Below are 21,512 nucleotides of genomic sequence, written 5' to 3'. Positions count from 1 at the left end.
ACAACTTCTATCGTTTTGAAATGACGTATCTGTAACTAATAGAAACCGTTTGGTGATTCGTCGTAAGTTATTCGTTACTTCGCACCTGCGCAACAAACACATAGTGTCTGTGGGAGTGAAGATAGTAAAGGGTGCAAGACCATCTGAATGTAAATAATTATCGCCGGAAATCTCCCCAGAGAAGCAAAAAGTGTAACAGGAAAGAGTGATTTTGCTTTCTTTGAGTCAGTTAAAATAAAAGGCCTGACACCGATCTCTCTATACCATTTGAGATATTGAAGCGTTTGGAACCTACTGATATATTTTGCTTTTAAAGTTGCTGGTACGACAAAAGCATAAACCATGAAGACCTTTATGATGACCATTTGTTTATTGCTGGTTGCAATTGGTAAGTTTTTTATATTATAAAATACATACAAATATGCTATTTAATTTATTTGTACTGTTCTACACTTTCATTTAGAAGTATTAGGTATTTTGAAGATGAGTTAATACTTTTTATTGTGCGTCTTACAATAATGTTTCTCTATAAAGTGTTGCCACATTTACCTTTTCTCTGTTTTCTATGTTCAACTATATTTTTATGTAGAAATAATAGGAAATATAATGATTGAATAAACGTGCATTTCATTTCTGATTTTCTATATTTGGGTTATACAAATGTTTATCATCGAAAATGTTCATATTTCATAGTTTATGATTATATACATATATTTAAACATATATATCCGTGCTCCTTTTGTGAGAACTATGGTTATTAAATTAAGAAAACAGAACAATTTGAATTAAATTTGTATATGAAAATCATTTCTGCAAAGAAAAAGAAAAGTCAGAAATATAAGATTACACAACATTATAATTTAAAAAACCCGATTAATATAAAAACTAAAAATTTAAGTATTAACAAATACTGTAACGGCAAATTGTGTTAAATGCGGTATTTTAAAGATGTGTTGTCCCCCAAAAACATGACAACTGAGGTTAATAAAAAAACTTTAAATAGGCCATTTCCGTTGAAAAATTATTTCACTTATAAAAACTTCCAGCCAATTTTACTATTTTTTGCTTTAAAATACAGTTTTCAGGTAGGCCTAAATAATATTTTGTGAAAAAAGTTAATAACTATTAAAAAACATTGAAAACAAATATTTTTGTTTTCAGGGGGACGAAAATATATCTTTAAATAATTGCCTCTGAGTAAATATATTTAATTCCCTCAAAAGCCCTGATGTGTATAAATCAAGTTATCACATCTTCTAACATCAATTCAAAGTTCAATAGGATTAGGATAATATTTAGGCTATCCAAAATACATAACTTTTAAACTCCTCAGAGTATTTTCATCATTTTAAACAACATATTAAGGTTTCAAATTAATTCCGGTATTAGTGTATGCTCTATCTCATTTTTTAAAATAATTTATCGTGACTTTCAAAATGAAACATGTTTTATTAAATTTGCCAAATATTAATTGATATTAATAGGAAAGTTTGATTATAAAATAGATTACCTAAATTTCCGAAATAACAAATTGATTTGTTTAGTTCTTAGTCCAGTTGAACTATATCATTACTAAACAAGTAAAATAATATTCCCAAAAATAGATCATGATAAAAGTGATGTCTACCTTATTTTCCATATAAGGCGAAGCTGAATGTCCAATATGGAAAGTAATTAATTTAGAATCTGTTTTCTTGCTTTTTCTACTAAATGATCACTAGGTGACCTGTGATAGTATCTCTGACTCAGACCCGACACGAGGTGGTACATTACCACAGGAAATTCAATTATAAAGTTTCCTATTCTTTTTTATACACACTTCACTCAAACACGTGATTTACCTAAATAACTAATTCAGAATTAGTAGTTTGAGTCCTCAACTAAGAATTACTTTTAAATGTCCAATAGGTTTATGTAATTATTAATTATAATAAAAAGGAATAATATTGATTGTTATTATATTATATTATGTTTTTCATTTTATTACAGCATCAGCTCAGTATCGATCTACAACCCCAAAATACTTCGCCCCAGTTGCTGGTGGAGGCGGGGTTAACATCAATGACCCAAACATCAACATGAACAACCCGCACAGGAACAACCCACACATGTACAACCCAATGAACAACCCAAACGTCAACATCAATGATCCAAACTTTGCACAGCCCGCTAATGGTATGGGACAGTTCTCATCATATAACAAAAACGGTGGTGCTTCATCTTATTTCGCCAATAATGGTGTAAGTATGCCCCCCGGAGTTGCAGCCGGAGGTCTATCAAACAGCGCAGAAAACGTAGCTGACACACAAGGCCTAGGAGCATCAATTAATGACGTCGATGGTTCTGATGCAGCTGATGGGAGCTTCCTAAATCTGGATAATGATAGCGACTCAGAAGCAAGCATGAACCAAGGAGTGAACGCAACCGCTCTTGGAGTTGTCTTAACGATCATCATCGTTCTCGGCATCTTCGGAGTAGTTGCAATTATTCTAATCCGCCAACGACGACGACAACAACAAAATCGTTTAGAATAAATTATCAACTAAACTATAGACTTATATGAGATGCAACTTTTTTATTATACTCACCGGAAAAAGATTATTTTAGTAAATTTTGCATTGAACTTTTATGAACATCAAATTTGGCTGTTTCAGTATAATGAGTATAATCTTTAATATTGTAATGTAGGCTGGCTTCCCTAGAAACTTCCTGGCGAATATAATATTAATTGCATAGTAACATGATACTTTATATTTCGGTTGTCGTAATTCTAGCAGATTGATCTGTATGCTAGGCTTCGGTCTATGGAATATATGATACCGTGTTTAGTGCGTAAAATAAGTGACTAGGCCTACAAGGCCTTGTAAAATTATAGACCCAAAACTCCCAATCAACCATTATAAAGTTAGCATTAGTACATGGTTATAATTTGCGTGCAATACTTTAGAAGTGTGTCCTTCTAAATGACGTAATCCCAGAAAAATGTGAATAAAATGATTTGACATCGTAATAATGCGTGTATTGATTACTTGTTCCTGAGTTACTATTTTGTCAGTGACGCATTAGTACCATTTACACCTTAGTTAGTTAATCCTAAACTGTTTGATGGCAATTAGTGTACGCTTGTTTCTTGTTAAATTTGAAGCGTATATAGAGTTAAGCTCTGTCTATACTCTCAAATTTTATGTGACAAAATGTGACGTCACATAACTGCCATATTTGGGCACATCACTCTTTTTCAAACTAGTTTGATAGTGTATCAGATAATTACGATACATAATGTTATTTTATATCGGTTCAAGAGACGCATTCACAGCATACAAAGGCAATGGTGGAAGAATACATTCAATTCTTATATGTAAAGAAAGACGGAATTCACCTCTTGTCTGACACGTCACACGGAGCTACACATTGCAGTTAGGGGAGATGTCCTATCACGACACTGGTCATTCAATATTAAATTTACGCTGACATTGTGTTTCTTTACCGGTGTTTTTGGCCCCATTTAAAAATGTAATTTTCGGGTGTGACGTCAATTACAACACGTCATCTAAATAAGGACACGCTATCAATTACGTCATTGTTTGCTAGTTAATCAATACACATTGTCGGCGTAGCTTCAATTGACCATTTCGACCAGCATGGTGTCGACTTAGCTAACCGGTAATTTTGTTTAAAAATAGAGAAAGAGCATGAGCGTATTGGGCATTAATTACACTATATTCATAAAAGAAAATCGTAAAGTAATCCGCTACACTAGACAAATATACAAACACCACTTATACAACAATGGAAAGATAAAGTAACACTTATACTAGCCCTCGAATTGTTTGCATTAAAAAAAGATAATCTATATAATTCTGATGACAATACCAACAGAAAATTATTTTACGTTTTATCATTGAATATATTCTAATATTAAGGAGTATGGCACAGTTCAGATAAACCTTGGTTGTACAATGTGTCGTTGGTATTTGGTTGCTCTCTTTGTAGTCTTTAGTTACTGTTCTATTGCTGTTTGCGATTTGAACTGCGGGTTTGAGCAAGACTTATGTGGGTTTACCACGGAATCAGAATTGGGATGGAGAAGAAGAAATTCAAGCACGAGTCAACTACCAGAAACAGACCATACTCTTAGAGCCGAATCCGGTAAGCAATGTTGTAAGGAAATGGTTAGTACTAGTGAACCTGTTAAATTTTTAGGAATCCATGTAGGTTACAATAAGCATTTAAGTGAAAAGAGAAACTGGGAAAAAATTACAAATCTAGAGAATGTATTAAACATATGGAAAGAATGAATCTTTTTTGGTAAAATTACCATTACTAAAACACTTGCATTGCCTAAGTTTATATATTAACGCAAGTATAATTAATGTTCCAAAAGATATTATAAAACAAATAGAAACTACTATATACGTTTCTATGGGGAACTAGAAGTGAAAAGATAAAAAGAACAACCTTAATTAAAAATCGTAAAGAAAGTGGTTTAAACATGCTAGATATTAGCTCTGTGGTTGAATCACTTAAACTAAATTGGGTCAAGCGACTGTTAAGTCCAGATCCAGGTAAATGGAAATGTATACCAAAATGTTTCCTTCACCCAATTGAATATACAGTAAAAAGTACTAAACTTAATTTAGATGATCATGCTAACTTGAGAGATATGCCTACATTCTACAAGAATATGATTAATGTTGTTGTAAAATGTAATAATATCGTGTATTCAAAACCACAACTTTAATAGAAATTAAAAAAAATCAACAATTATGGGAAAATAAGCTTAGGCCTATAGTATCTAACAATAAATCATTGTACTTGTAATCATGGTTATATTCTGATTATAAAACAATTGGTGACATATTTATAAATGATAGAGTACGAACTGTAGGTGAAATAATTTAAAATTTGTATAAAAAAACATAATAGTTTAAATGAGTAATTTCAGGTTATGAATGCCATACCAAATGAGTGGAAAGAAGTTATTAGAAGAGACAATCCAAATACTCAAGATGTAGGTAGTAATGATTCATTGTTGCATACGCACATTAAAGAATCTATATACTATACATATTTTATAAACAAACATTCCATTGAACCAGGTTCACAAAGAAAATGGGAATGTGAACTAAATAACGTAGAAATAGATTGGAATAAAGTATGGTATTATAAGGTATACAAGATGAAACATTGCTCAATTCAACTTTAAACTCCTACATCGAATCTTATCGTGTAAAAAAAAGATTACAACTATGGAATTTAGGAGAAAACAATTTATGTGACAATTGTATAAATCAGATAGAAAGTGAATAACACATGCTTATTTGAATGCATTGCCATTCAATGGACATGGCACCAATTTAAAGGTGTGTTGTCTAATTGCTTTCCAGCTAGCTGAAGATAATATTACTTAGTTTAAAATTGCTACAGGAACAAAAAACAATATTATAAATGAATTCGCTGTTTCTCTATATACAAGGTGCACATAATGTCCAATGCTGGAAGAAAAGATAAAGATGATAAAAAAAAAAGATCTATATTCTTTTCACTGCTGAAGTGAAAAATCTAATAGAAAATGAACATGTGGTGTAACTTAAATAAGGCACAACAATGGGGTGCCAAAACAAAAACTCTGCTACAATTGATAGCATGAAATATAACTTGTATGAAATGTTATTTCTCATATGCGAATTGTATACATTAGTAGTATTATAATAAGATGACATCGGGTATGAATCGTCTCACATACACACAGAGCCAAAATGACATCTTGGACTTACACAGTGTATGGATTCTAACCTTACGGTTTTCATTAAATATATCATTCCATGCTATCATCCTAGTTATCTAATTTTCATTTGCATTCCTCTTTTTCACATCTCATCCATTTTGTCTCGGTGAAAAGGGAGGATATTTTATATTCCTCCTCTGAGTTTATAGCCTCTCTACTCAAACATGAACACGACTGTTACCTGTTTTATCTATATATTTTAATTAACATCTTCTTTGAAAAGCAAATATGGTTTTATATTAAAATGTTATTATTATAATTATGTAAATATATTTATTATTTGTATTTTAACTACTTTTAACACTGTAAGAGTCGTAGTAGCCTAAGATACAATAAAAAGGGAAAAATATGCAAATATTTAATTGTCACAAATGAAGTACATACTGTCTGGCTTTCAATGACGTGTCAGAGCTTTAGAGAAAAAGCATAAGCGTATTTAACACATTTAGTGGGGATAATAATTAATATTCTATTCATTCATAATGCATTATTACTACCAATATACATTTTGCTAACTGTTCTTACCAGGTAACATTATTGCATTGACGTGGATTGATTCCGACGAAACACAGCAACCAAGGCGCATTCGAACACCAGTAGTAAAACGAATCAATCTTCTAGATTGTCTGGAGTTCTATTACTTTGTAACAGAAATCAATAACAGAATTGAAGTATTAATAGAACAAGATGGCCAAGCTGTAGAAACTACTTCGATTTGGAATCGTACTGAAATCACGTCATTCCAATGGAAACGTGTTTTGATAGACATTGATTCTGTCAAGTCGCACTTTGTGGTAGGTTTGCAACACTTAGCTTACCAAGTGATTGAAAACAAATTCAGAATAAAAAACAGTATCGGGTTTGAGATAAACATTCATTTTTATTCGATCATGTCTAAAAGAATGAATAACAATGAACCAGTAAGGAATAATTACTTTAAGGTGCAAACAAAACCCCAAAATATAATTTTGAAATTCCTGGCACATAAATGTTAGACAAGAGTCGGTAAAATGAAGTCTCAAAACAGGAATACAATTTTTAACTACAGTTCAACTATATATGGTATGGATATTATCATAACAAGTCATTATCTATAAAAGTTTCTTCTATTGTTATATAACAAATATTTCTGAACGTATTTAGTATCTTAGCAATTGCAAATCTATGAACAAAGATTGTAAATGTTCTTGAAACTGATCTTAATCTTTATACTCAAATCTTATCCATAATGGTAGATTATCTTTGAAGGGACAGTCTTCGATTCGGATCCGGTTGAATCACTTATTGCACTTGATGATATTAAGCTTCGAAGTGGCGCATGTAATCAAGGTAAACAGATTGTAACAATGAGTCAGCAGCTATCATTCTGGTCTTTCCATAAAAAGGACTTAAAGAAGATGGTTGGAGATAAAATGAATATAACAATATACATATAACATTTATCTTTTGTCATACTCACGTCACGTACATTTCTGAGCCTAAAGACAAGGCTGACCACGACGTGTTCATTTCTGAGCCCGACCTAAAGACAAGGCTGAGCACGACGTGTTCATTTCTGAGCCCGACCTAAAGACAAGGCTGACCACGACGTGTTCATTTCTGAGCCCGACCTAAAGACAAGGCTGACCATGACGTGTTCATTTCTGAGCCCATTTCTGAGCCTAAAGACAAGGCTGACCACGACGTGTTCATTTCTGAGCCCGACCTAAAGACAAGGCTGAGCACGACGTGTTCATTTCTGAGCCCGACCTAAAGACAAGGCTGACCACGACGTGTTCATTTCTGAGCCCGACCTAAAGACAAGGCTGACCATGACGTGTTCATTTCTGAGCCCGACCTAAAATCAAGGCTGACCATGACGTGTTCATTTCTGCGCCCGACCTAAAGACAAGGCTGACCACGACGTGTTCATTTCTGAGCCCGACCTCAAGAAAAGGCTGACCACGATGTGTTCATTTCTGAGCCCGACCTAAAGACAAGACTGACCATGACGTGTTCATTTTTTAGCCCGACCTAAAAACAAGTCTGGCCATGACGTGTTCATTTCCTCCCTTACAAGTATAGTGTAGTGGTAACATTCTAAAAATATTTAAAAGGAATATTTTGTCTACATTCTATGTCCGATAATAGTTTTTAAGTTAGAGTTGAATATTATTCAACACAAAGAAAATAGCCCACATTAACAATTTTCTTAACCAAATCAAGAACCCAGAAAATATAGGCTTACAGTTTATTATGTAATAATAAATGTAAACATCATTTATTCCAGCATTTTAGATAACGGAAAATAGAAAGTTAGGATATTACTTTACTTACAGAATTTGCTTGCGATTTTGAGGATTCATTTTGTCTGGAGCAAGTTACTGGTTCTGACCATTTTGATTGGAGAATTGGCAGTGGACAAACGACTTCCGTTAATACTGGTCCACGCTTTGACCATACACTTGACGACTCGACAGGTATTCATCTAGGAATTGTTCCATGAAATTAACAAAATCAGACATTGGTGAAATTAAGTAACATTTCAAACAGCAACAAAAACTAAACATTAATATATTAAACTGATAACTAACCGATCCTTGTAATCTTGGAAGTCTCATTTTAAGTAGTGACATTGATGGAACCCATAAGATTTTCTCTTTCCAAGTTATTCCTTCACAGACATTTCCGTCTGCGATGACTATACTTCTTCATTCAAAAACAATCAGATATTCGATTTATTAAGTCATTCATACATAGTATAATGATAATTGTTTTCTTGGCAGAAAAACACAAGCAAAACAATACACACATAATATTTACATTCGTGATCAACTTGGAACTAACAACAACTGATCAAGCAATATAAAAACAACAGACCTAATGACTTATCTTTGAAACTCATTGTTGTGTAGTCTAATAGCACTAGGTAAAAATGAAAATTTCAATCGTAGATTATAATACTTGATAAACTACCAAGGTGTATTATTGAATGAATTGAAATAATTCAACGCTGTAGGTTTGCCCTTAGAGTTGTTTAGGAATAAAGTAATCTAAATCTAATTCACTGTAGGCCGTTATGCATACATCGAAACAAGCTCACCCAGACGACAGGGAGATGAAGCCATTTTGAAGACATTGGCCATCGCTCCATCATCTGACCACAGGCCTCATTGCCTCCATTTTTGGTACCATATGTATGGTGAACATATAGAATCTTTAACTGTGAACATCTCTGTGGTGAATGACAGTGGACCAGGAGCAATGGTGTGGTCAAAATCTGGGAGTAGGGGAAACGTTTGGAGACCAGCGGAGATTGAACTGCGTGAAAATAACACATTTGAAGTAAGTAAACATTATGAATTATGGTTCGTTTAGAATATAAAAAAAATTGTGAAAAGTGTTTAAAATCAATAATGTCATCATCATAACACGGTTAAAATCTTACTATTATTTAACAAATGTTGAATCATATTTCCATAAAAATATCAGTTTTGTGGTTTCCCCCCACAAATTAGAACGAAGTAATAGCAGAAAGCAAGTGATAAACAATTCCACTCTCCGTACTCTATCTTAATTTGTTCAGTATGCCTATCTTAAAGTACAGCGTCTCATATTCATATCAAATGTACAGTATACATATTTTCCAAAATGTTTACAACAAATGGTGTATATCTTGCACCAAACAGAGGGCTTCAATCATACAGGACTTGTCCTTGTTTGTAAGAGGCAAGAGGGCATAACTTAGTTTCTCTAAATGTTATCAAATGCTTAACAATATCCAAGCGCATCTAATAAATAAATGAATGAATGTTTTGTATTAAATTGATAGGTAATGTTTCAAGCAGTACGCGGTGCAGGAATACGTGGGGATATAGCCATAGATGATATAAGTGTTGAATTAAGATCGTGTATTATTCATGGTATGTGTACAAATACATTGATAAAGTCGGCCTACTTATAATCAGCCTTACGAACAAATGATCACTACACGAAACAGACAAATAGACGAACGGATCAACAGATGAAGAATTGCTAATAGAATAAATGTCTTATGAACCAACATAAACCAATGAACGAATGAATTGCAGTATATGCAGATGAATGGACTAACATGTAAAAGACTGGTTAAATATGAACGAACTTAATTCTCAAATTAAAATGGTTGATTATTTCTTTCAATTAGATCTCTCAAATGTAACTAATGCATCATGTGAGTTTGAAGAAGCTGAGGTTTGCGGCTACATCCAGGATGATAATGACGACTTTGACTGGGTGTGGAAAAATGGAGCCACGGCTTCACTCGGAGTTGGTCCGTCCACTGACCATACAATGATGAATGGCTTAGGTAAGAATAGTTTTAAATGTATCGGTACCGTCTGTATGTTAAGCTGCACTGTTAAGCTTGGTTCACTAGGAAACGCAATGTAAGCGAATTTACCAATCACAAGCGTTGGATTATTCGAATGTTCGCTTGTCATTAGTCAACACGCTTGCGTTACGTTACGTCCTTGTGTTTTGTCTCCAGTGGAAACCAAATCTTTAAGGCCAATTTACACAGACGAGCGGTAACCGTAAGCGGTAAACGGTAAGCGGAAAAAATCTATGTTATTTCTTATTATGACCATTTACATCAAAAGCGGAGTGGATGGGTGTTTGAGCGGAAACCCGCCCTCAGGATAGATGCATATTTTACGTGGGACAAGCACGCGGGTTCCGCAGACCTTTACAGCAGCTCATCTGTATAAATATATTTTTATTCATACCTCTGCGTGTGATGAAACTGTGAAAATAATTGTGATAGCATCAATCAATATGATGACAATCCTCGGATGATGAAAAATAATCGAATAAGAAAAATTGTGTAAAAACTGTGTAAAATGCCTTGGTATCTATAACCGTATACTACAGTACATTTTAATAAAATATCAATACATAATATTGTTTTCTTGTTAGGTTTTTATATGTATGTAACAATGACAGATCCGCAATTACAAGCACAGACTGCTCGTTTTATATCACCAAAAATAAATAGGCCAGAAAAATCACACTGCCTTGAGGTTTGGTACCACATGTATGGAAATAGAGTTTATCAAGTGTTATCCGTATACAAACTGGATGCTGACCAATCAGAAATCAAACTGTGGAACGCGGATGGTAACCATGGTGATTACTGGCATAGAGCGGCGTTTGAAATAGAAAGTAAATCTTCATATAAAGTATGTCTTTCATTCACTAAATGGGAGAAAATCTTATTTTAGTATGATTTTCCGTTTTGTATTGTTTGTTGTAGGCTATATATGGAATTTTTATTCTGAAATAAAGTGATCAATCAATCAATCAATTATCCATAGTAAAAGAATTCACATTTTATGAATTTATAAACCAATACCGTAAAGCTACACTACCAAACTTTATTTGACAAAAAAATGTGATGTTTCCATATATGGACATGATTATGTCATATCACTCCCATATTTGGAAATATCACTACCATATTTGGGCACATCACACTTTTTTTGTTAAACTAGTTTGATAGTGTAGACAGAGCTTAACAAAGATATCCACTTGATGGTCTACACAATGACAACGTGTATCTATAACTTGCCATGGGAAGTGAGCTACTGCCATAAAAGTAGGCTTACTATCGACGCAGGACGTATTGTATGATTAAGTTTATAAAGTCCATATATGGTTAATATGGTGGTGTAATTAAAGGTAATGGTTGCTGTTTCTAATTGTCACTATTCTTTCTCGTTAGATAATATTTGAAGGGACTCTTGGATATTCTACATTTGGAGATATTGCTATTGATGACGTCATTGTTACAGAGGGAGTATGTCAAATACATGGTACATATGCATGATCCTAACTTTAAAATAGAGACTTATATCATGATTCAACATGTACCTGGAGTTAATTTAGAGGAGATAAAAAAAGGACGACAAAACAAAACACGGCAACAACAAAAAGCAAAATTGCACTGTTACTGTGAATTGTCACAGTGAAAAGTTTAATGAGCCAAAATATTCATGCCATACCAAAGCTGTTCACTCATTAACAACATTTAACAAACGTAGATATACATATTGTGTATCGAATATCAAATAAAAAAAATTTTCTATTCTATTCGAAACTCTACACATTATACACATATCTTTCATCCTGTTCTTATTGATTATAGTCGTCACAACACCTCCACCGCAGCCAGAAAACACCGTTACGAATATTTCGTGTGAATTCGAAACACTTGATGTCTGCAACTACACTCAAGGTATATATGATGATTATGACTGGGTGCCAGGTCAGGGCGGTGGCGCCATCTTTGGGCCTCAATACGACCACACACTGAAATCATCACGTGGTAAGATATCATTTCATTGGTTTATAATTATCATAATCAAAGTCATTTTGCATTAACAAAAAGTGTAAGACAATTACAATTCTTATCTTTATCAGCTCTTGTAATCATTCAGACATTACCCTTTCCACGATTTGTTTCCATATTTTAATTTTTTCGTCAGGATGGTTTGTTATTGTGCTAAAGTCTACATTTTGCCTTTTAAATATTGTATTTATTTGGTGTATCCTGGTGGTCTGTTTACTTTCTTTTTAGTCACCTTCATCCGATAGTCTAATTATGTGTCCATACCATTTTAATCTTCTTAATTTAATTATTTTTTCTCCATTCTTCTTGTTTTGTTACCTTGTATATATTCGCGTTACTCGCTATATCTGTTAATTTAATATTCATTATCTTTTGCAATATTTTCCTGTGATATATATCTAATAATATCTCTTGTTGAGTACCCAGTTCACTGTTATATACAAAAATGTCAAGCTATATGCATATATATATGTTCACATCTATGGACATCGTTTTGTGTTCTAACGATATTAAGTTTTTATAACGATTAATTATTATTAATACTATTAGGTATATGTAATGGGATGTATCGGGACTTCACATTCCTTAATCTTTGCTTCATATACCTTATACATTATGCATATACAGTATTTTATTTAATAAAATGCATTCTTTTAAATACCTTCGAACCTACGAACATTCTAATTTTTTCTTTTCAAATACATATTAATTTTTAAACATATAGTACTGTAATGTCTAAACAAAACAGAGACCAAATTTCATTTGCTTTTCTTTCTAATTTATACAGACTAAAATCATTAGGTATCGGTTAAATTCAGTCGTGTCTTTTGGGGTTTTTGTTGGTTGGTCAAGAAGCAGTGCATTGTGGATTGATTGGTGGCCCTCTATAACGTATGAATATTTTGTTATTTTCAGGTCATTTTATGTATCTTGAAACTTTCTTTTGGAACTACAATCAAAAAGCTAGGCTGAATTCGCCATTAGTTATGGAAACAATAACTCCTTCTTGTGTTAAATTTTGGGTGTATATGGATGGCGAAGATGTGGATTTCTTCAATGTTTATATAAAGAAATATTCTGAACCACTTGCCGATGATCCACTCATAGCAGTTTATGGTGATTATGGTCCGAAGTGGTTTCATGAGCAGGTTGAAATACCACCCTCACATGAACCATTCAATGTAAGCTTCTAAGAATTAGTTGTACTTGTTTTATCTTTTAATTTTTGTTCTCTTAATTCTGTTTAAATTTATAATTATTATGCCGTTCAGTGATCCAAGTAAGTACATAGTATGCCTACCAACAAGGTACATTAATTCCATCTTTATTAATTTACAACATCGATGGCTTGATACAGTGCATCATTCACTGGTCCGTCTCGCCAATCTGTATCAACAATGAACAGTGGTTACACGTTTGCAGCGTATTTTATACCGTTATACATTACGTAATAATTTATAAATAAAGCCGATTTTCCACTAGGCGAATTTCTTCGCACGAATCGAAAGCGTCAGCTTATATGATTGCGTATTTACCATCTTCCAATTCTTTCGATTCGCGCAAACAAATTCGCCTAGTGAAAAATATGCTTTAAGGCCAAATTACACAGACGAGCAGTATCGGTAAGAGGAAAACCGCGTGCTTGCCCCATGTGGCATCTGTAAATCCAGGAAAAAGAACATAGATTCAAAATTCTTGTTTTCCGCTTAGCGTTACCTCTCGTCTGTGTAAATTGGCCATGACGAATGCACAGCGGCATAACAGAAAAAATGTTTTGTTTGATGTCAGGTTGTGTTTGAAGGTGTAAGAGGTAGCGGATACTTGGGTGTAATTGCAATTGATGATATTAGCTTTTACCGCTCGGCGTGTACATCAAGTGAGTTGTAACAGTTTAAATTACAAATGCATTGTTTTAAGGCATCTTATATCAATCATCAATATCGAAGGAGATTTGAAATAATTAGGACACTAAATTGTTCACAAAAAGGGTATATAAACTTTATTATTCACGAGACTGATGTATACAGCATAACGCGTTCAGTCAACATTAATTGTTTTTACACAAATTCGTGATATTACAAAATAATAAAACAACATATAAATATGAAAAAGAACATTTGAAAAGAAAGTTACAGCAGAATTCCTTCCATCGGACAACCTTATTTAGGGGACGCTGTATCGGTGCTTCCCGCGTAAACGGGAACCCCTATCCAAGTATCTCTTCTATGGTGATTCTACTAAATATTCAATCGCGATTCGGCTTAATATTCGTAACGAGAAGAACATTTTGGTGGTACACCATGTCATACCTACTATTGTTACAAACATACTCGCAAGTGGCGTTTGTAACAAAATACTAAAAGCTAACTGAATAACAGAGAATTAGAAATCGAACATGTTATGCAAGAACTACAACCGCAATAATTCCGATTACCCGGGTCACTGCGACTTTTAAAATTAAATGTTAATGTAAATAAGATGCCCAAATTTCTACAAATATACAAAAAGAGATAATTATTAAACTTCAAACCGATTAATATTTCTTGCAGATTATTACTTATTATTGTATTTGCCATTGCTTACTAACAAACTTATAGATGAATAACATTTTTATTTTGGTGAACTAGTTTTCATTTGTTGTATTTTACTCATTTTAAATATCTCATATTTTTATCATCATTTACAGGTTTCCGTTGTGATTTTGAAAATGGTATAAATGAATGCGGATTGACACAAGGGAAGAATGGAAATGAAGATGATTTTGATTGGTATTTACGGCAAGGTTTTACCAGTTCACATGGCAACACACCAATCACTGACCACACTTTCGGAACCGAAGCAGGTTGGAATTTTTTTACATGTATAAAAAGAAAGAACAATTGAAAAACAAGTTGAAAAGAAGTTTACAAATAACATTCAGCATTGCTGAACTATTTTCTAAATGTATAAAATGATAATAAAATGTTCATGGAACGAAACGATTCTTGTAGATGTAAATGGCGTTTATAAAACCTTGTGTTGGGAGAGGGCTCCCATGCATGTTTGTATCAGTTTTCTAAAACGTGCAGCCTATATAATTCAGAACCGATATGACTAGCCCTGCATTGTTTTAGTCCACTGCCTCCAATATTCAAAACGAATCGGCGCCTTTGAATAGGAGATAACTAAATCTAAAGTGTGATAAATCAATATTGTGACACTTTTATTATTTAAACTTTCAAAATTTTCATTACTAAATTTTAAATTAAAATTTTAAATTAAAATTTATTATATATATATATATATATAAACACAAGAGGCAAAGAACATTAATTCTAAACCGCCCGGTGATATACTGAAATTTAATTAATTAATTTGAAAGGATAAAGATGAGGAAATCTGTGAGAATGAGAAAAAGTCGCCCCAACCGAGACTCGAACTCGGACCGCCTGCTTGATATGCAGATGTCCTAACCATTAGACCACTGGGGCTTTCATGGTATTGTTCGAACTCGATTGGATAACGACTCTTTAACATTCTCGGCGTGGTACGGCGGAACAGCACTAGTCCTCAGTTGTACGCACGCGCAACAGAGATCAAATTGATACGACCTCATCTTTCAGTATTTTTATTCACGAGGCGGGATCTCCGAAGAGATACTTTTATATATATAAACACAAGAGGCAAAGAACATCAATTCTAAACCGCCCGGTGATATACTGAAATTTAATTAATTAATTTGAAAGGATAAAGATGAGGAAATCTGTGAGAATGAGAAAAAGTCGCCCCAACCGAGACTCGAACTCGGACCGCCTGCTTGATATGTATATATATATATTTGAAACGATAAAGATGAGGAAATCTGTGAGAATGAGAAAAAGTCGCCCCAACCGAGACTCGAACTCGGACCGCCTGCTTGATATGCAGTTGTCCTAACCATTAGACCACTGGGGCTTTCATGGTATTGTTCGAACTCGATTGGATAGCGACTCTTTAACATTCTCGGCGTGGTACGTCTTACATCTTACAGTATTTTTATTTACGAGGCGGGATCTCCGAAGAGACCCAGTGGTCTAATGGTTAGGACAACTGCATATCAAGCAGGCGGTCCGAGTTCGAGTCTCGGTTGGGGCGACTTTTTCTCATTCTCACAGATTTCCTCATCTTTATCGTTTCAAATTAATAAATTAAATTTCAGTATATCACCGGGCGGTTTAGAATTAATGTTCTGTGCCTGATTTGTTTATATATATATATATATATATATATATATTTATATAGAGTAACCAAACTGGCCGCATTTTTCGGATAAGACAATCAATTAATTGTCTAACCAAAAACGTCATTTATCTGTAATATTTGTGGCAAACAGTACGTCGGGGAAACAAAAAACACTCTCCGTATGAGAATGACATAACACAGATCAGCTATCAAAACATTAAAGCTTGATCAACCTGTAGCCGAATATTTTAATTCAGCTGGTCACTCGATTGCAAATTTCAGAGTTATTGCAATAGACCACGATGTCAAATGGAGCGACAAAACTCACAAAGACAAAGAAACCCACTGGGAATTACAACTTAAAACCACAAAACCTTTTAGACTTAACATTAGGAACATACTCCCTGATCGGTAAAATTATTCCATTGACTACCAAAATTTAAGTTTCAATATTAACCACCATTTAAGCTGTTTCTTAGTTTCATTCCAAAATTTTTATATCTCTACCAAGCTACCTTCGTTGTTTTCTACTCTTATTCAGACTCCACCCTGTCACCTTTTGTTGCATTTCTTTTATTCCTGTCCACCCAGGCAGCACTTGCCAGTTCTTATACTATGACGTTATCCAAATTCCTTCACTTGCACTGTGATGAAGGGCTAGTGTTGCCCGAAAGCTCTGCTAACTTTTCTGGCTGTTTTACTTTATCGTTTTGATTTAGCTTTTCGCTTTTTTTTGTATCTCCATTGAGATCCAGTCACTGATACCCACAGCATTGTCATTTTTCAGTAATTTGGATTTATATATATTATATTTAAAATATTTAGTAGAGCGTCTCTGAAAAAAATTAATAAAAAAGTAATCTTTCCTGGTATATTATTAAATTTGACCACATATTAGCAGTTTATATTAAGTTGATTTCCATCCTCATAAATCTGGAAAACGTATTAATTCACTGTTAGATTTCTGTCACTCAAGCTGTAAGCAGACATTTCTAAAACATCAACATGAACTCCCACTTCATGGTCAAATCTGGAAAGTATTTTTAGTTGTAAAACTTCAATACTTAATTTGTATGATTGTAAATAAGAATGAGTTCGAGGTAAATCCGTTTGATCGCAATAGACAATGTTTATTTGATTGAGTATATTCTGAAGAAAAAAACCCCTTGGAGTAATTTAAAAATAGAAGCAATATTAACTAAAAACAATATATTTTTTCTACGATATTACAGGGCACTTTGTTTACATTGAGGCATCACAGCCCCAGCGGCCTGGTTACATAGCAGTGCTTACTACACCACTCCTTAAAGGTGTTATGACAACCACATGTCTTAGGTTCTTTTATTATTCGTACGGGGAACAGCATAGCACCATGAAGGTATCAATGTCTAGCCGAGGCACTGTAAAGATGCTTTGGACAAGCCCTGGTAGTTCCAACAGCTGGGAGAGTGCAGTGATCCAGCTGCCAATATCATCATTGAGTTACCAGGTGATTATTTAAACAAATAAACAAAATCGTTATTTTAATATTTTAAAAAAACAAACCGCCTGGTTCACTGTATGTGACATACATCATGCCTAATTATAATAATTATCAGTGGATTAAATCCTATCCTATCAAGAAGTTACCATATTTGGTTTCTTGATTATATTATTTTGAACAACGTTGAATTTATCACACACGATAATATAAGACAATCAATTTAACAATTTCCATATGCTTTCGGTTTGCATAAAATGTTGCAATTTCGGTAGACTAAACAGAGTCCTTCAACTATACACAAGCGTCTTGCGTTTTCTATTTTTCTTTCATGTTATATGATTTTGCATTATAGTTCCATCCAAATAGACCTAGGTCTGTATATGCAAATTTAAAGGTCTAAAAACCATGTGCTTGTCATTACTTCACAGGTACATTTTGAGGGTAAAATTGGAGAACATTTTCAAGGGGATTTGGCTCTCGATGATATATCCATATCTCAAGAAAATTGCAATAAGCCAACGACTACAAAACCAGCCACACATACACAAACCACGACTGTTGCTAAACATCTTACAATTGATAAACATCTTACAATTAATAATTCAGACAAACATGTGGAAGTTACTACCAACCAACAGTATATAATTTCTTATTTTGAATGTCATTTTCAAGTGGATATTAGCACATGTGGGTTAATACAATCTACATCTGATGATTTAGATTGGAGCTATAATGACATAAACATTCTCCAATCGTTACCAGGATTAGAAGGTAATTTTTATACTTCCTTACTTAGTTGATCGTGGACGTATGTTATGTTAATGTTAATATGTTTTCATTCGAGTCTGTCGTTCATTGGCCCGTATTGCAAAGCCAATGGCTCATGTGATGGATGTATTTATGATAAAATAAAGTAAAATATCTCCTAGTCTCTACTGTTTCATAATCATATTTTGTATTCTATAAATCTGCATACTTGTACATTTCCAGACAATTCTTAGATAGATCTTATATTTAAATATCATATTTCCCCTTTCAATAAAACATTAGTAGACATTTGTTCTTGTCATGTCCTTTTCACATGATGTCAGCATATTTCCTTTTTAAAACAAATAGGTGGAAAATCATATATCTACATCAATCCAAGAAATGGACAAGTTGGTCAAAAGGGTCAAATTGAAACTCCTATTATCAAAGCAAGTACAAATCAGTGTATAAGAATTGACTACAATATTAACCAAACTCCTCAAGTTTTAAATCTGTATATTGTTGTTGGCAAACTATGGACCCGAATTTGGAGAACTTCGGATACAACTAACAGTTGGAAAGCTCAACAAATTAACTTTAATTCCGATTCGTCAACGTTTTCTGTAAGTAATTTAGTAATTTTTTTCTTTTGAAGCAGAATTCGACGGCTGATGGAATTAGGAGGGCGTTCGTCCCCCGCCAAACGATATTCACATTCAAAACTAACCCTCTCTACACAAACAACACAATTACAAACAATGCAGAGTTGATTATTCAAATTAACAATCACGACACGCGATCAACAAACCATAACATTAAACGGTAGGCCCATTAACTGATCGGTTTTTGACGTAACAGTTTTTATTATTGTTCATTCTCCATTAAATGATGCTTAAAACAAAGTTACATTCCATTTAATAATTTATTAAGAAACAATTTATAATTTATTATCAATTATTTACAATCTGTAGTCCTTTCATTTATATTCTATTGAATCCTATTAGTTCAGATACATACTTTACACATACTGTTTTTATTTCTTATTAAAACATAATATTTTAACAGATAATAATTGAGGGAGTCATTGGAAACTCTGGGAACGGATTGATTGGTATTCGTCGTTTTGAAGTTATACCCGATTGTATAATAGGTAGGTTAACATAATAAAGATAAGAATTATTACTGTTGTACCTGTCAAAAAAAATCGAAGATTCCAAAGGTCACTTCCGCCGTGGTAACTCACTTTCGCCGTGGCATTCTGTAATTTGCCGTGGTGTTTCATTATTAATTTGCCGTGGTGATTCAATACTAATTTGCCGTGGTGTTTCATTTTTAAGGTGCCGTGGTATTTTTGTTAAATTGCCGCGATGTTTTATTTTTAATTTGCCGTGATGTTTTATTTTTAATTTGCCGTGGCTTTTTTCAAATTGCCGTGGCTTTTTTTGAAAAATTGCCGTGATATTTCTTGAAAGTTGCCGTGACACTTATAGGCCACCGTACTAAATGCATTTCACCTTTAATTACAACTTATTTTGCTTGTTATACTTGCATGACGCATACCGGACTAATGAGTGCAAATCTTTATCCCTATTTATGCCCGTCTATAAATTACGTCATTTAATTATTAATCACGCGTAACGGATTGTAACGAGCGCCATCACATTACTATTCAACATTAGTCATCATCGTGATCAATACCTGTATTCTCAGGTTGGTTATTAATTACAATCATTGCATTCACATCATTATAGGATTAGGCCTAATCATTAGTAAATGCTATGTATTACTTTATTCTACAGATCCGAACGTAACAGCTGGATCAACGTCAGACAACAGAACTAGAAACAAAGTCATTGGTGTATGTGTAGCCATCTTAGTTGTATTGATAGCTGTAGTACTTACCGTGTACTTTAAATTCAGATCAAGAAAAAGAGATCCTCCACTTATATCCACCATTAAATTTGATAATAGACCTATCACTGACAACATTGTCATCGAAAATCCGCTTTACTTAACAACAGAAAATACTACAGAATCTGCAAAGTAAAGCAGCAATGTTTATCCAGAATGCCTTTATCAACGCATTGCTTGCCAATGTGGAAACAAGATAATTCCTGATAATGAAACTTAGCTATGTCCACCCCAAGTCTTCGAAGCTTTGTTGACGACAATCCTGAGAAAATTCCGTACGGTGAGAGAAACGTAACCAGGTTATTTTGTCTGGCGGCCGTAAACGAAGCTTAGAAAAGAAAATAAAATCTTTTGCAATTGTAATAAGCATTATTATCATACTAATGAAAAACATGGGAGTGAATAGAAACCCTGACAACATTATGGGCTAGGTTTACATAAATATAATGAAACAAAAATGGTCGATGCAAATTTTATTTTGTAAAAAATATTATTAAAATAGACAAACAACAAAATAGACAAAAAAATTGACAATTTGTTTCGTTACTAGCCATTATGTAAAGAAAATTAATTGATATACACATAGGAACATGTTACATTATCAGCGTTACGTAGCATAGAGATAAATAAAGAAATTTTCCTGAAAAATATGAAATAAAAAAAAACCATTTTTTTAAACCAAAAAATATTTTGTCGATTTGTAAAATGTATTTAGAAAATAATATATATTTTGAAAAATATGTGTAAATATCTGTTGCGAAATTTCAACTAAATTGGATAGTACATTGCTAAGAGTGAAATGGTCAGACAATTATGAAAACGAGAAAATTGAGGAAAAATGTTGAATGTACCATTTTGTATTTATACAATACTATTCGTTTATTATTACTAATACATGTAGACATTATATTAAGGAGCTGACAATAAAGTACGTTATATGTCGTCAAGAGGAAGAAGGTTTACAGTTTGTTCATGTACTGTAGGTAGTATAATAGATAAATTGTTTACATATATCA

General features: G+C 33.3%; 2 protein-coding genes across 2 annotated transcripts; both read left to right on the top strand.

Annotated features, from left to right (window-relative positions):
- Positions 1 to 226: 226 nt before the first annotated feature.
- LOC144854056 (uncharacterized) lies at positions 227 to 3,010 on the top strand. Its single transcript, XM_078711938.1, has 2 exons — positions 227 to 388; positions 1,990 to 3,010. The coding sequence occupies exons 1-2, from the start codon at positions 343 to 345 to the stop codon at positions 2,532 to 2,534; spliced, it is 591 nt and encodes a 196-aa protein (XP_078568064.1). The 5' UTR covers positions 227 to 342; the 3' UTR covers positions 2,535 to 3,010.
- A 1,482-nt stretch (positions 3,011 to 4,492) lies between these two features.
- LOC144854630 (MAM and LDL-receptor class A domain-containing protein 1-like) lies at positions 4,493 to 20,955 on the top strand. The gene is made up of 18 exons (XM_078712562.1): positions 4,493 to 4,565; positions 6,317 to 6,582; positions 7,024 to 7,117; positions 8,107 to 8,247; positions 8,841 to 9,112; positions 9,600 to 9,690; positions 9,954 to 10,115; positions 10,724 to 10,986; positions 11,529 to 11,619; positions 11,952 to 12,131; positions 13,071 to 13,336; positions 13,944 to 14,031; positions 14,842 to 14,997; positions 17,588 to 17,844; positions 18,267 to 18,609; positions 18,955 to 19,208; positions 19,651 to 19,735; positions 20,385 to 20,955. Exons 1-18 carry the CDS (start codon positions 4,493 to 4,495, stop codon positions 20,630 to 20,632), a joined length of 3,330 nt encoding a protein of 1,109 aa, XP_078568688.1. The 3' UTR covers positions 20,633 to 20,955.
- The last annotated feature ends 557 nt before the right edge of the window (positions 20,956 to 21,512 follow it).

Source organism: Antedon bifida, chromosome 10, assembly GCF_963402885.1.
Source record: "Antedon bifida chromosome 10, ecAntBifi1.1, whole genome shotgun sequence".
In the NCBI taxonomy this organism is placed as follows: domain Eukaryota; kingdom Metazoa; phylum Echinodermata; class Crinoidea; order Comatulida; family Antedonidae; genus Antedon; species Antedon bifida.
Note: the sequence above shows the minus strand (reverse complement) of the source record. Positions and strands in the feature narration are given on the sequence as shown.